The 15,681-nt window shown below is 31.8% G+C and overlaps 1 protein-coding gene across 1 annotated transcript in view; it reads right to left on the reverse strand.

The window, feature by feature from the left end:
• Positions 1-243: 243 nt before the first annotated feature.
• SLC6A15 (solute carrier family 6 member 15) overlaps positions 244-15,681 on the reverse strand; it is a 47,902-nt gene continuing 32,464 nt past the window's right edge. Inside the window, exons 7-12 of the mRNA XM_069490405.1 lie at positions 12,266-12,507; positions 11,766-11,958; positions 10,038-10,230; positions 6,931-7,090; positions 3,620-3,782; positions 244-2,497 (exon numbers count right to left, since the gene is read on the reverse strand). Of these exons, the coding sequence (XP_069346506.1) occupies positions 2,126-2,497; positions 3,620-3,782; positions 6,931-7,090; positions 10,038-10,230; positions 11,766-11,958; positions 12,266-12,507 (1,323 nt within the window). The 3' untranslated portion in view covers positions 244-2,125. The remainder of the gene's footprint in view (positions 2,498-3,619; positions 3,783-6,930; positions 7,091-10,037; positions 10,231-11,765; positions 11,959-12,265; positions 12,508-15,681) is intronic.

Consider the following 15,681-nt stretch of genomic DNA (forward strand, 5'->3'; position numbering starts at 1 on the left):
AGAGTTACTATAATCAACAATAAATTTGGGTATACTTTCAAATAACTAAAAGAGTAGAATTGGAATTGTCCTAACACAAAGAAATGATAAACTCCTGAGGTGACGAATACCCTAATTACCCTGATTTGATTAATTCACATTGTGTGCCTGTATCAAAATGTCACATGTATCCTACAAAGATATACAACTATTATATACTCATAATAATTGAAAAGAAAAAAGTAATATTAAAAAATCAAAAATAAAACTTATATTACTTCAACTTCTGAAATAAGGAATCAGATCTATAAATCTTCGTATGAAATACTACCCACAATAAATTATTCATTAAAGTAAGATGCAGAAAATACAGAATGCTGTCATTTATGTACTATATCGTATATGCATATGGCATTTCCAGAAGGATACATAACAAACTGGTAATGGTGGTTGCCTTCAAGGATGGCAATGGGTGACAAAGAGAAATGTTGGGTGGGAAACTTACTTTAACTGAATTGTCATAATTTTTGAGTTTTGTATAATGTGCATATATTATGTATTTTAAAAATTTTTAAAGTTATATAAAACAATATACATGAATATGTAAAACAATTAAAAACTCTAATCACTAGAATTAATACTTAAATGCTATGATTCAGTCTGTTAGAATTTATCTATATCACAGCAAGAATATTTGGACAAAATAAATCAGTGGACATGGTGTATTTTTCTGCTGTGTCCATCATTATTTTAAAAATGTAACTGATTTGGTGGTAGGATAATTATAAATAAAAGACTTTTAACTAGGTAGCACCCAATAGAGTTTCTCTGCTTTATATAATTTCACATATGCAACAATTCCATTTTTTAAACAATTACAATTTTTTTCACCTCAAAGATAATAGTGACCCAGCAAGCAGCCAACATTACACATGGTTTCTTGGGAGACTATAAGTATTTTTTCCAGAATCATGAGACTACGTTAGAGCACCATTTAACCATCATACTCTATGTTTCCTTTGTCTCTAAAGTGGTGGTAGCTCTTTTAATCGCTCTCTTAATCCCATATGGAACGCGATGATTAACGATTATAAAATGACTGAAATGCAAGATAATCCAGTTCAGGTGATACAAGGAAAATCAACGTGAGAAACAAACATCATTTTTAAACTTTGTTTATTTGTAGATTAAAATGTAATGCCATACAATTTTAACAATCACTTAAAAAAGGATTTATATTTGCATAAAACAGAAGCAAAACAGAAGTATATGAAATAAAATGCCATCTTGCTTCAAGTTTTCAAATCAGTACTTAAAAGTACTAATATACATCTATATACATTACAGGTATATTATATAAATATACTATGAGTAATCTTGAAGCCACAATAAATATCAAGTAGGTTTCTAGGCACACGGCATAAGAAAAATGCAGAATCTGCATAATTCTTGAGAGTGCTAAGTGACTCACTCATAGATCATTTTCACACATATATTTTACACAAAATATACAGCCATCACTCACATGATTCTCAGTCACCTGTGAATTTTACCTTTCATCCCAGCATTAGTGCCTTCTTATTCTTTGATACTATTGCTCTATACAGCTATTACATAGGAAAATATTTTGCAGTTTTTTTCAGCTAATTGCCTAAGAAGGTATCAATACTACCAAAATAATTACAGCCTATCTACACAATATATTCATGAAAATGTGCTGAGGCACCAAATTACAGATCTGCTCATTGTAATACTGGAAGTTACCCTGAAGGCAAACTTATAAATTTTAAGGTATACCATTTTTGAATTGCCAATATTATTAAACCCAGAAATTATTAGAAACTGAGGTAATACCTGTTTTAGAAATAGAAATACTTGAAAATACACCAAAAGTACTTTTAAAAATCCTGACAAACATGGACCTCAGTCATTGTAAGCTTCGTCTGTAACCTTTTCTGCAGAAATGTAAACCAAAGAATCCAAAGGAATGCTCTAGTTGAATTGACATATACTGTTAGGATTAGAGATCACAGCCATGGAACACCTGAGATCGCCCTCTGATAAGTGAAGCCTAATGCTTCTCTTAATAGAGCCAATGTTCATTGATGAAAATGAACCAAACAAAACACGCTGGGTTTCTCCCCAGCTACAAATCAGATTCAGGCATATCTGGCATATCTGCCATCAAGTACCCTATTCCATACCGTCCATTAGGAGCAGTATCCAGAGTTGGTGATCCACTCTGTTTTCGATAAATATTTTTACCAAAATTTGGAGATGACATCTCACTCGGTATCTTTCCATGAATGAGGCTTGCATCATCTCCCTCTAAGTTTATAGGCTCTTTCAGGACCCTTCCTCTCTTATAGGTCACAGATGCTAAATTACCAGAACTATCATCTATGAGGTTGCAGCGACGAACAATGAAGACTACTGGGACAGGGAGTATTGCGAGGACCATCAGAGCAATACAGACAACCATTCCCCATGTTGGATAGCTCAGAAATTCTTCAGATGCCTGTTAAAGGCAAAAAAAAAAATAATTATTAATAATCCACTATTCTCTGCACACAAATCAAAAAAAATATTTGTCTCAGGTTTGTAAGCCAAGAGACTTGGCTGGCTTTCTGACTTGCTCTGACCAATAGAAAGCAGTGGAAGTGACATGCACCGACTTCCAAGACTAAGCGTTAAAGGCCTTGCAATTTCTTAGAATGCTGCCCTGAGTCCATGATGCTTGGAAGAAGCCAAGAATGAATGACGACCTAGAGAGAGCGAGCTCAGGTCTCCAAGCTGAATGCAACTGCTTGAGTTAGCCCAGGCAAGACCAAAAGAAGAACTGCTCAGCTCACCCAGAGAGAACCCTAAGAAATAATAAATCAATGTTGCTTTTAGTCATTAAGTTTTGGGGTAGTCTGTTATTAAGCAATAGATTAACTGTTAACTTGCGCCATATCTTTCTAAACTCTGAAAATCTTAATTTTGAAGCACATCCAGCCCCAAGAGATTTGGTAAGAGATAACAGACTAGTTTATGCCTCAGTTGTGACTTTTTTATTATTATATAGAATAATTGATCACAGAGTAAAGGTCAAATGTATCTCTGAAAAATAAGCATTGTGATTTTATAACAGCTAATATATATCTCATGATTATATTAAGTGGCTAATGCAGTTCATGAACAGAAATGAAAATAGTCATTGCTAATATAAAACAGTTAAAATACAACTTTACTTAAATATTTGCTTATTTAAAATTATGTTTACATGGTTAATACATATTTTGATTGTTACATAGTATCTGGGATACAATGTAATAAATTACATATTAACAATATCTCTGGAGTTTAGATTAATATTTTCTAGAGTCAAAGGCCCAGTAATTTATTGGTTCAACAATGTTAAAATGACTAAATCTGCTTTAATAAGGACAAGGTCAGTATTTCCCACGTGTTAAGGAAATTCACAATGTATTTAAAAAGTAATAGATGGTTAGGGTAAAAAACATCTCAGGATCCTTCCATAAAAGCAACACCATTCATTAAGCAACAAAAAATACTGTGAGGAAAACAAAAGACAAATCCTTCTAAAATGGCTTTTTGTATACCCTTTTAAATCTAACTTCTTTATTTTGTATTTTACCTTATCTTCAATCCATGCATTATAGCCAGGAGGACTTAATCCCATATTCACCACACTTGCTATTAGCAATGATAATAGCATTAAAGGAGAAATGTATTTCCACATATAGTAGTAATATCTGCTGGGAGCAAAGCCTAGCATATCTCTTAGGTCTTCCATAAACCTAAAAAAAAAAAAAAAATAGAACGAAAATATTTAATTATTCCTCAAGTTAACATTATTATACCTTAAAAATTTGCATTGGTTCAATAGCTTGACAGAAATTGAGCCATGAATACACTATGATATTTTACACTGAATCAAAAATTCACATTGAAGATGACATAAACTAAGAAAATTTATAAAGTAAAATGAAACCAGTTAAGTACTATAATTTTTATTTAATGAAAACCCTCTTAAGCCAATATTGAAAAGTCTCCTTCTCCTGATAATTTTATATTCTATGAACACATATTTGCAGTACATTAAAAATTCTTTGTCTCATTTTTAGCATAGTAATAGTTTCTTAGTATCATCAAATGTCCATAATCAGTATTTGTATTTTCTGAACTCGCTTTTCTTTTTATAGTATGGTTGTTTCAACTGAAAAAAGGTCCACATATAGTGACTAATTGATATGTCGCTCAAATCTATTTTTAATCTCTAGGTTCCTCCTCCATCTCTTTTTATGCTGCTCCAGAACATTAAAGGGGGGAAAACTAATTAAATGAGAGCATCTTCTATGTGAAAATTCTTACCTGCTTCTAAGATAAAATATGAGCTTTGGAGACCAAAAAATTTAATTTCAGATCATAGTTCTACTATCTTTTAATGAATATTTTAGTCTTTCTGAAGTTCATTTTTGGCATTTTCAAAAAAGATAACTATAATACCTACCTTGAAGGGTTATTGTTAGGATCACAAACAATGAATGCAGAGCATACTCCCTCACATGCAGTAGGAATTCAATAGATAAATTAGTAATATTTTTCCTACTGTTGTTATAATTATTATTATTTAGGAACACTAACTATTAGAAAGAAATATTCTCTAGTATGCCTATCAAAAATGATGAACTGTCTAAATGGAAATTTAAATTATGAATGTATTGATTCACAGATCAGTCCAATAACAATATCAAATTCCATCATGGTGCAGGTTAGGAGCTATGAGTAGCTTGGTAGACTTCAGAGAAACAGCTTTGAAATCAAGGTCCAGATTATAGTTGTTGCTCTACAACTAAAACATGTGTTCTCCTGTACAATAAAGGCCAATTTACCATCTGTAATATATGGGTGACGTTACTTACCACAGAGTTTTTGTTTTTTTAATATAGACTTTAATTTTTCAAGAGCAGTTTTAGGTTCACAGCAAAATTGAACTAAAGGTATGGTGATTTCCTATACAGTTCTGACCACCATACATGCACAGCCTCCTCCATTAGCAACATCTTCCACCAGAGTGATACAGTTGTTACAATTGATTAACCTACATTAACACCGCATTATCACTCAAAGTCGACAGTTTACATTAGGGTTCACTCTTGGTGTTGTACATTCTGTGGGTTTGGACAAAGGTATCATGATATCTATCCACCATTATAATATCATACAGCGTAGTTTCACTGTCTTAAAATCCTTTGTGCTCCACCCATTAATCCCTCTCCCCAACCCCTGGTAATCATTGATCTTTTTACTTTCTCCATAGTTTTGCTGTTTCTAGAATGTTATATAGTTGGAATCATACAGTATGTAGCCTTTTAGATTGGCTTCTTTCACTTAGTAATATGCATTTACATTTCCTCTATGTCGTTTCATGGCTTGATAGCTCATTTGTTTTTAGCACTGAATATTTCATTCTCTGGATTTATCACAGTTTATATATCCATTAACCTACCGAAGGCCATCTTAGTTTGCTTTCAAGTTTTGGCAATTATGAATAAAGTTGCTATAAATATCTGTGGGCAGGGGTGTGTGTATGTGTGTGTGTGTGGACATAAACTTTCAACTCCTTTGGATAAATACCAAGAAGCATGATTGTTTGATCATATGGGAAGAGTATGTTTCGTTTTATTACAAGCTGCCAAACTATCTTCTAAAGTGGCTGTACCATTTTGCATTCCCACCAGCAATAAAGGAGAGTTCCGTTTTGCACCCTCGCCAACATTTTGTGTTGTCAGTGCTCTGGATGTTGGCCAAGCTAATAAGTGTATAGTGGTGTCTCATTGTTTTAATTTGCATTTCCCTGATGACATATAATGTGGAGTATACTTGCAAGTGCTCATTTGCCATCCACAGAGTGTTTTTATAAGGCTTAAAAGTTAATGCATGTCAGACAGCTATTACTACTATTGCTATATAGTACATGACTATTAAATTTAAGTTCTCCTACCCTTCCTGGCCCGGAGCTTTTAAAAGTCATTAAAAAAAAATTCTCTGAGCTTTGTTATAAAGCTCATTTAATACTGATAATGTTCTCTATGTTGCTTAAGAAGACCCTGGTCTCACTCTATGTGTACTTATTCCTACTTTACACAGAGCTATTGCAAGCTTGATGATCTTACTGCCTTTTAGTCCCTATATATGAATTAGAAACAATGACTTTAAAAAGTATTGACAAAGCCTCCAAAGGTCTTTTTCCCCCTGATATTACTTTTCACACAATCAAGTACATAATTCAGAAATGTGGGTATATAGTGAATTTAAATAATGACTCCATGTAAATATTAATAGGAAGTTTGTGTACAGTAAATTTTATACACACACACACACACACACACGCACACACATCTCAGGGTAGGATATATCATTTCCCAAATTTTCCTGCTACATAAGGAATTATAACATACACATTTCTCTCATAAAACAATTTAGCAAAATAATTAGGAGATAGGCTTTAAAGTTAAACAGAAATGGGTATATGAATCCCAGGTTTGCTGCTGACCAGGTATGTGATGAGCAAGTCAGTCTGCATCTCTCTAAACCTGATTTTCCCCATCTGTGAAATGTAGATAACAACAATAACTCAAAAGAACCTAAGGTTCTTGGAATATAGCTAATACTCACTAGATATTGGAAGTTATTATTTCATAACCAGAATTAAACCAAAGCTGCAGAACTCTTAGACATTACAATCTACACAATTCTAATTACCCAATAGAAGAATATACTTGACTAAAATTGTTAAATGAACAAGAGCCTGCAAAGGATTTGATTTTGTAAAGAATTTTTCCCTCTATTCATTTTCCTCTTCTTCTAAATGAAATAGATATCAATAATTGGTCTTTTCAAAATAGAGATGAAAAATGAATGCATAAAAGCAAATATACTTACTTATCTATGCCATAAACAAAACATACAGCAATATTCTCCAAAATGACTACAATTAGCAGAGGCAGTGTAGCAGAATAATCGTCAAACATTGTAACAAAGTAATTTCCAGAACGCTGCACAAATATCAGGCCAATACTAAATGCCAGAAGACAACAAATAACTGGAATAAAGGAATAAATTAAAAAATTAGCACTTATTCAAAGTCAGGTCTTTAAACCTTTATTATAAATTATTATATTCACACATGTTATAACATGTCAGTTATATAAATAGGCAATACTTTTTCTGATACTATGGAACATATTTGAGGTTAAGTTACCTGGGTTTAGCCCATCTTTAATATAAATTCATTGTAAGACAGTAACTCATCTCCCTGAGTTTATTTACCAAGCACAAACAGTGAATGAAGCAAAATTGAGAGAAAAGTTTAAAAATATAAATGTCAATACCCTGCTTCTCTTATTAATAGCAAAGACACTTTTTCAGGCAGCAAATATTCATAGGTCATTGCTACTTCAAAAACATTCTATAGAAGTTGGAATCCATATGGGATATTTGAATTAATAATGAAACTAATGTGGTTTATAAGATTGTGAAACATATATATTGTTATATTTTATGGAATATGGTTATTTTTAAAGTGTAACTGAAAAAATCTGATCAGACCTAGCTACAGCACCATTCAACATTTATATATGAATATTTATCTTGCCTGAAGAGATTAGTTTGGAAAGTAATTATGACAGCGTTGAGCAATCTGATTATTCAAGCAAAATCTAAGAAGAGTCATCTAAAAGGAGTTTCCCAAGTAATATTTAAGAAACAGATGTATACATTTCTGACTAGCTACCATTAACATAAAAACTTAGAGAGGTTTTGGGAATCCATATGATATTCCCATATTTTTGGTAGTCTCTTTACTCTCTCATCTTTATTAGCAGAGAAGCTCTCAAAAGTAAAAGATGACTGCATTGTATTTTTCAACCACATTTTAACTGAATGAGTAAAACTGAAAGAAGAGTAGGTGATGGCAGTTCAGGAGAGGAGAAAACAGACATCCATGGATTCAATCATATGAAGGATCCCTAGCAGTTCAATTAAGTATGGGTTACATTAAGCCATTACCTCCATCTCTTAAGCACCATGCTAGTGCTATGAGTTACACCACACAGAAATGGTATCATATCTAAACATAGAATGTAGAAAAAGAAAAGTGACATTTACTTGGGAGTCTACTGTTTATTAAATTTAAATGCTTATCACAGTACAAAATAAATATTATCTCACTTAATTTTTATAACATCACGACTGAACAACGTATTGCTGTCTTCATTCTACAGATGAGAGAAATGACCCTGAGGAATATAAGTCTCAGGTTGGAAGTAGCAGGGCTTGGATTTGCACCTAAGTCTGACTCTATAGTCTGTGTTCACTCTCTCCTAATTACTTTGTAGTATAAGGTAAATATGAAGAAAATATATTCTAGGTGGCATAGACAGTAAGAGTTTTGTTGGAGATGCGAGACAAATAGATAATGAGTAATTCACTGATCTAAGTCTTACTGTACTATAGAAGAAAAACACACCTAACAAAGATGATGAGGTAACATTTCATTGAAGTTAAATATGACTATGACTTGAAGTATAGATATGATTCCATAAGACAGTATATTCTCCTTTGCTCTTTCCAAATAAGTCTTCCAGTAGAGGTCAGCAAATACTAACTGTACACTGTTACTTTTCCTTTAATTTTATAGCCTTTACTATGGGAGGGGATGGTTTGGACATGGGAGGCAAATATAAGAATTGCAAAGATGACTTTTTAGCATGCATGTCAGGCAGGATGTTGATAATGATAAGAAGAAGTAGAAGTTGCTTTCTGGAATAAGATAAAGAAGCTTCTCATTTTTCTTCGGCTAAGTGGAAGATATACAGGGGATCTCCAGAAAGTAAAGTATCCAGCCATTGTTAATACAACAGGAACGATTGGCTGGACACTTTCCGAACAGCCCTCATATAGCTATAAATATTTAACAAACTAGTGGAGTTAACTTGTTTTACACACACAAATGCACACATACAGACACCCTTAGCAGAGCATCTGTTGATAAAAGTATATATTTAAAAGTTATTTACACATAAATTATTACTAAATGTTTCACAGCTAAAAAAGAGCCTTGGGGAGCTTGCACATCACGGTGCAGTGATCAAGATCACCGATGTATTTTTCATCCAGTCTTATTTTACATCACTTAATAGTATTGTTCCTGTACTCTGGTCTGGCTAGCTTCCTTACTGTTTCCTTTATCTCCATTTACATGTACTTACTAAAGTTGTCTTCTGACCCCTGAGAAAACCTTACCTCTTTCCAATTCAATTTCCATCCCGTTCTCTGATGGTTGCATCATATACTTAGATGACTTAGCCTTTCCTGAAGTCTTATAACATGCAAAAACCCTAGTATGCTCTCTATCAGTATATTACATGATATAAATCATAAGCTAAATCTTAATTTTAGCACTATTATTTTTGGAGAAGAGGCGCTTTTATATCTCTTTATCTCTCTTATAATTTCTTTTGTATCCTTTATGTCTCACAAATGCTAGGGCGATGCAATACAAAACTGGTACTTTAATAATCACTTGCAGATTGTACATATTAACAATCATCCATATTGATAAATTGTTTTCTACCTAGAGACATTACTAGTAAATCACAATTGCTATTGTATATGAGAATTGGATTTAGGTGTATCATTTTCAGCTCTGCACTTTTTGGATAGAAGTATTGCATCTGAACTGCTCTATTTATAATTTATTTGACTTGTATACAAAATCATACATGAACATTTTTATAACTATTCTAGTGTCAGTAATTACTATTATTAAATTGTAAAAGAATAAATTATCATTAGTGAATAATTAAATGTAATTTAATTAAATATATCCATGGGATATAAATAGGTATATAAATAAAATAATAATAAATAGTAATAGACATTAATAAAACCCCAAACAGAACACATTCCCGTTTCCATCTCTAATCTTTCACCAAGAATAAAATGGGCTGTATCAGTTATCAGAAAAGTCAAATATGTAAAAAACTCACCAGTAAGAATTTCTTTCCTCACTTTGAAAGTGTCCACCACAGGCGTGATGATCCCTTCAATGGTTCCAAACATGCTGCCAAGGCCTAGATTTACCAGCATGAGGAAAAACATCACTGACCAGAAGGGAGATGCAGGGAAATGTGTCATCGCTTCTGTAAAGGCAATAAAAGCTAAACCAGTCCCCTGAACAGCCTGTAAAATATAAAACATAGCAACATGAATACAGAGCAATATTAAGTAATAGCTCTATATATCACTTACAAAGGGGGAAAAAAAAATCTGTGAATAAATAGCCAGGAGCTACAGGAAATAAGCATGCTGACATCAGCCTTTAACCTGATAGATTGGTCATATTCTTATTCTCAGAACCCAGATTCAATTAGATAAAGTAGATCCAAATAATAAAACTCTGTTTAGAATTATTAAATAGAGAACACAATTGTATTGTGTACTAAATATTTCACAAGGATCCTAGAATGATATATTAAATAGTACATAATATTTTTGGTTCTGTTAAAGCTTATGAATGTGAATAATTTATTATCACAGATACATTAATACAAATATATATACAACTATTTCTGGTCCATATATAAAGATAAAAAATATTTAATATTACCTTACCTCAAAGTAGCTAAATCAATTGGTATAGAGAAAATATATACTATGAATAATAAACTTGTTTTATTTAAAAGAAAAATGCTAATACCAAATAAGAGCATGTGAATAGAATAGATTATAAAAAGTCAATTTTCAATCTAAAAAAATACATCTTTATCTTTTTTACTTCTGATATTTCTACCTTCCTGCTAAAAAAAATTTGGGCTGATATGCTGATTTTCATAATTCAAGAGACACAGTGAATTTCTAGTCAAAATTGATAATAAAATGGATAAAAGACAAATATTCCAATTGGCAGAATGGAAGGGGATTACTAGCAAATATTAGCATGAGTTTATTTTTGTATAAGTATCACAAATATACAGTTTTAAAATAACAACTTATTTTTCCTAAGAAACTATACCTCTAACCAAACTTCAAGTTGATTGTGTTATAAAGATAACAGATAGACCAGAATATTAAAAGAAAAAAACTTTGAAAGGTTAAGTTAGTAATTAATAAAATTTTTTTTATAGAATTCAAAGTTTTATATTAATGATGACAATACCCATAATTTCCTGCACATGATTCTTTATCCTTATTATCAAGTATAGTTACCTGTCTTTAAGCAAATGATAAATGGTCAATTTCTTCATTATATTTTCCTTTTTGACAGTGGTAGCTAATGTATTTATTAATGTTCACCTATTTCTTATTTAATAAAATATATGACAGTGGCTAAAAAAAGGACTAGATCATGACTTTTTGAACATGACTATTAAAATGGCCATTTCAGATACTATCCATGCATCAAAGCAATAATGAGTCATAATTCAAATGCTGTATTAAATAGTATACCAAGAAAAGTATCGGACTAATCATCATTCTAAATCACTTTATTTATATTCATATTTTAAATTATTGTGGCTCAATCAATGAAATTACTTTTTAAAGTAAATCAAATCTTTATGATTTAAGAAAACACATTCTCTAAAATGAAGTATGTGAATTTTGAAACAGCATAATCTTCCTTATTTTAAAGGCCATTTTCCTAAAAGAAATCTACTGGATAATGCATATTTTAACTGAATGACAATTATTTTATTGCTCAAACATTGTTTACTAACTTTATTTAGCTCATCTTCAATTTGACAGGAATTGAGATGAAGAACAGGAAACTCTTCTTCTTTCACTTTTTGGATGATGTCATAAACTAAATGATAATCTTCTTCAGTAACAGCTGAAAGGTTGATATGATGGGGAATAATGTCCTGACTAATGTTTCCCATTTTTAAAAATTTTATGATCATTTCTGAATTTCTGAAAAATAGAACAACGTATGAATGAGCACTTAAGAGTTCTTTGGTGCATATTTTCTGTACATTTATGCCATCAAAAGCTAATGAATGTGGAAAGTTCCCAACACAAAGAAATGATAAATGTTTGAGGTGACAGATATCCCAGTTACACAGATTTGATCAGTACATATTGTATGCTTGTATTATGTTATCACATATACCCCATAAATATGTACAACTATTACGTATCCATAAAAAGTTTTAAAAATTAAAAAAATTTTAAAAAATTAAAGTAAGGGAAAAAAGCTAATGGAAATTAATATCCATACTGTGCAATGCATTTTTCATTTATGACATTTGCTTTGAATCCCAGAACTGCAAACACCACCAATGTTGCCAGGACAGAAGTGAAAAAATTGATGAAGGACACCAAGACAGCATCAAAGTGGCAGTTGTTGTCTCTTTTGTTGTAGCTTGAAAAGGCAATGACGCCACCAAATCCCAGACCTAAGGCAAAGAACACCTGAGTAGCAGCTTCTCTCCAAACCTTGGGCTCCAGCATTATTTCAAGCTGTTTGAAAATAAACACAATTGAAATCAGTTAAAAAATAAAATTTCAGAATAATTCATTTATATAGAATTAATCCTATTGTTTAAATATATTACAATGATATTTGTGTACCCAAAGTTTATTTAAATCTGAAGGATAATCCTTCTTAAACAGAAATAAACATTTTTTTAATTTCAGAAAGAAACCATATGAATAAGAAAGACTATCAGGCTTTTACATGGAGATTTTACGTACATGGAGATTTTCTACTGATACTGAAATTTTTAAATATTTTAAGACAACTCATCAAAGGACTATATGAAAGAGAAATTATTTTCAATTATTTCCCATTGTATCTTTTTTCTAAAGCAAAATAAATCAATTAGCTATAAAAGTTAAATAATTACTTCATGAATACTCTTAAGTTTTGTGCTTTCTGGTGTCAATCCAATGGTTGAAGGAGGTTACAGTTATGAACTTGGTAGAGTTGATCTATTTGTACTTTGCAGATTTGCATATGTATTATTCATTTATTCAAAAGTTCACTGAAAGCTTTTTCTTTGAAAATAGAAGGAATGTAGCTATATTATCTATAAGATAACCTTTCAGATCCAAAGTGTTAATGTACTGAATCTGTGCTGAACACATATTTCAAGTAATTGTGCTTTACTTTTTAGATAAATTTTAACTGTATATAATCAAAACTTTTAACTGAAACAATTAACATTAGTCACACCTGACACTGACTTCAATAAATAGTTAAGTTCAATTTCAGTAATAATATTTAAATTGGCATTTTATCTCTTTTCATCATTACAATTGCCTTTATTGGGAACAATGTCAAACGTGGCTAAGAACACAAGTTCCACAGAGAGTTTCGGATCTTGATTCTGCCAATTAATGTAAAAATAGTGCAACCTAGGGCAAATGATATATTCTCCTTGACTTTCAGCTTCCTCAACAGAAAGATGGAAGTAACAAGGAGTGTATTACTTACCACAGTGCCTACCATACTCTAAGTGCTCAATAATTGATGACATATATAAACTATAGTGGCAGACACACTGATAAGCACTTTATATGGTTTATCTCACTCAGTATTCACACCAACCCATGAAGTTGTTGCTACTGTTGTCTGAGTCTTAGAAAGGTTAAGTAACCTGCCTAAGGTTAGACAGTAATTCTGGAGTAGAAAGGAAATATGAATGCATATAAACTCCAAAATCCATCTTCTCTCAAATATTATTTTAGGAGGAATAAATTCTATTGTTCTATAACACTGTAGGATGACTATAGTTGAAGATAATATATTATTTCAAATAGCTACAAGGAGGACATTGAATGTTCCCATCACAAAGAAATGATAAATGTTTGAGATGATGGATATGCTAATTACCCTAATCTGATCACTGTACATTTTTTTGAGATTAGATATATAAGAGTTTTTTTTTTAATTTTTTTTTAAATTTCAATATGGTGTTTTGGTTACATGGTTTGCTTTTGTACTGCTTGAGTCAAAATTATAGGTGTGCCCATCACCCAGACAGTGTACATTGTACCCATTAGGTATGATTTCACCAATTCCCTCCTCCCCCCTCCCCCTCCCACCTGCATTATTTCCATTGAATTTTACTTCCATCTGTGCGCATGAGTGCTGATTGGTTAGTTCCATTTTAATAGTAAGCACATGTGATGTTTGTTTTTCCATTCTTGCAATACTTAGAAAGATGGTCTCCAGTTCCATCCACATTGTTGCACAAGGTATTAATTTATTGTTTATGGCTGAGTAAATACTCCATGGTGTACATATATATTTTATTAATCCACTCATGAATTGATGGGCACTTGGATTGATTATATATCTTTATGATTGAGAATGCATTTTAGTGCAAGTAGTTGTTTTTGTTTTTGTTTGTGATAAAATGACTTATTTTCCTTTGGGTAAATACCCAGTAGTGGAATTGCTGAATCAAACGTAGGTCTACTTTTAGTTCTCTGAGGACTATCCATACTATGTTCCATAGAGGTTGCATTAGTTTGCAGTCCCACCAACAGTGTGTAAGTGTTCCTTTCTCTCCACATCCATATTGGCATCTGTTGTTTTGGGACTTTTTAATAAAAGCCCTTCTCACTGGGCTTAGGTGATATCTCATTGTGGTTTTGATTTGCATTTCTCTGATAATTAATGACGTTGAGCATTTTTCATACGTTTTATTGGCCATTAGTCTATCTTCTTTTGAAAGCTTCTGTCCATGTCTTTTGCCTACTTTTTAATGGGGTTGTTTGATTTCTCTCTTGCTGATTTGCTTGCATTCTTTGTAGATTCTTATTATTAGCCCTCTATTGGATACATAGCATGTGAATATTTTCTCATGCTATGTAGGTTGTCTGTTTGCTCTGTTGCTTGTTTCCTTGGCTGTGCAGAAGCTTTTTAATTTAATCAAGTCCCATTTATTTACTTTTGTTGGTGCTGTGATTGCCCTTGGGGTCTTCATAAATTCTTTGCCTAGCCCGATATCTGGAAGAGTTTTTCCAACATTTTGTCCTAGAATTCTTATGGTTTCATATCTTAGATTTAAGTCTGTTATCCATCTTGAATTAATTTTTGTGTTGGTGAGAGATATGGATCTTGTTTCAATCTTCTACATGTGGCTATCTAATTTTCCCAGCATCATTTATTGAATAGGGATCAAATATTAGAATTTATTGCTTCAATTAATTTTAGTTATTCAAATCTATGAAATATGCTTACCAAACATAATCATGATTATCTTTATATAATTGTTATGAACAATTAACCAAGATACACATATTGTTTATTGACCATTACTACGTTACCATTCTATGACTAATGCTGATTACTAAAATACACTCAATCGTCTATCTCTACTTTACCCACTAGATGGCAGAAAAACACCTGCTTATTAAAGATATTCAGGTTACTTCTAATTTCTAAACTAAATCTCCATTAGCTGTTTCAGGAGTATCTGGGTGTTTAGGTACTTTCTCCCTTATATAAACAATGTAAATTAAAAAGTAATTTACAACTACTTTTCATTCTTATATTAGCTATCACATCCTACGGTGATGTAACAAAGCATCTTATCAACTGCCAAAGAAAAGTGGGTTAAAAAAATAACATTTTATTTTATTTTATTTTTGTAGAGACAGGGTCTCACTTCGTTGTCTCAAATT

The sequence above is a fragment of the Eulemur rufifrons genome, chromosome 16, assembly GCF_041146395.1.
Source record: "Eulemur rufifrons isolate Redbay chromosome 16, OSU_ERuf_1, whole genome shotgun sequence".
NCBI classification, from domain to species: domain Eukaryota; kingdom Metazoa; phylum Chordata; class Mammalia; order Primates; family Lemuridae; genus Eulemur; species Eulemur rufifrons.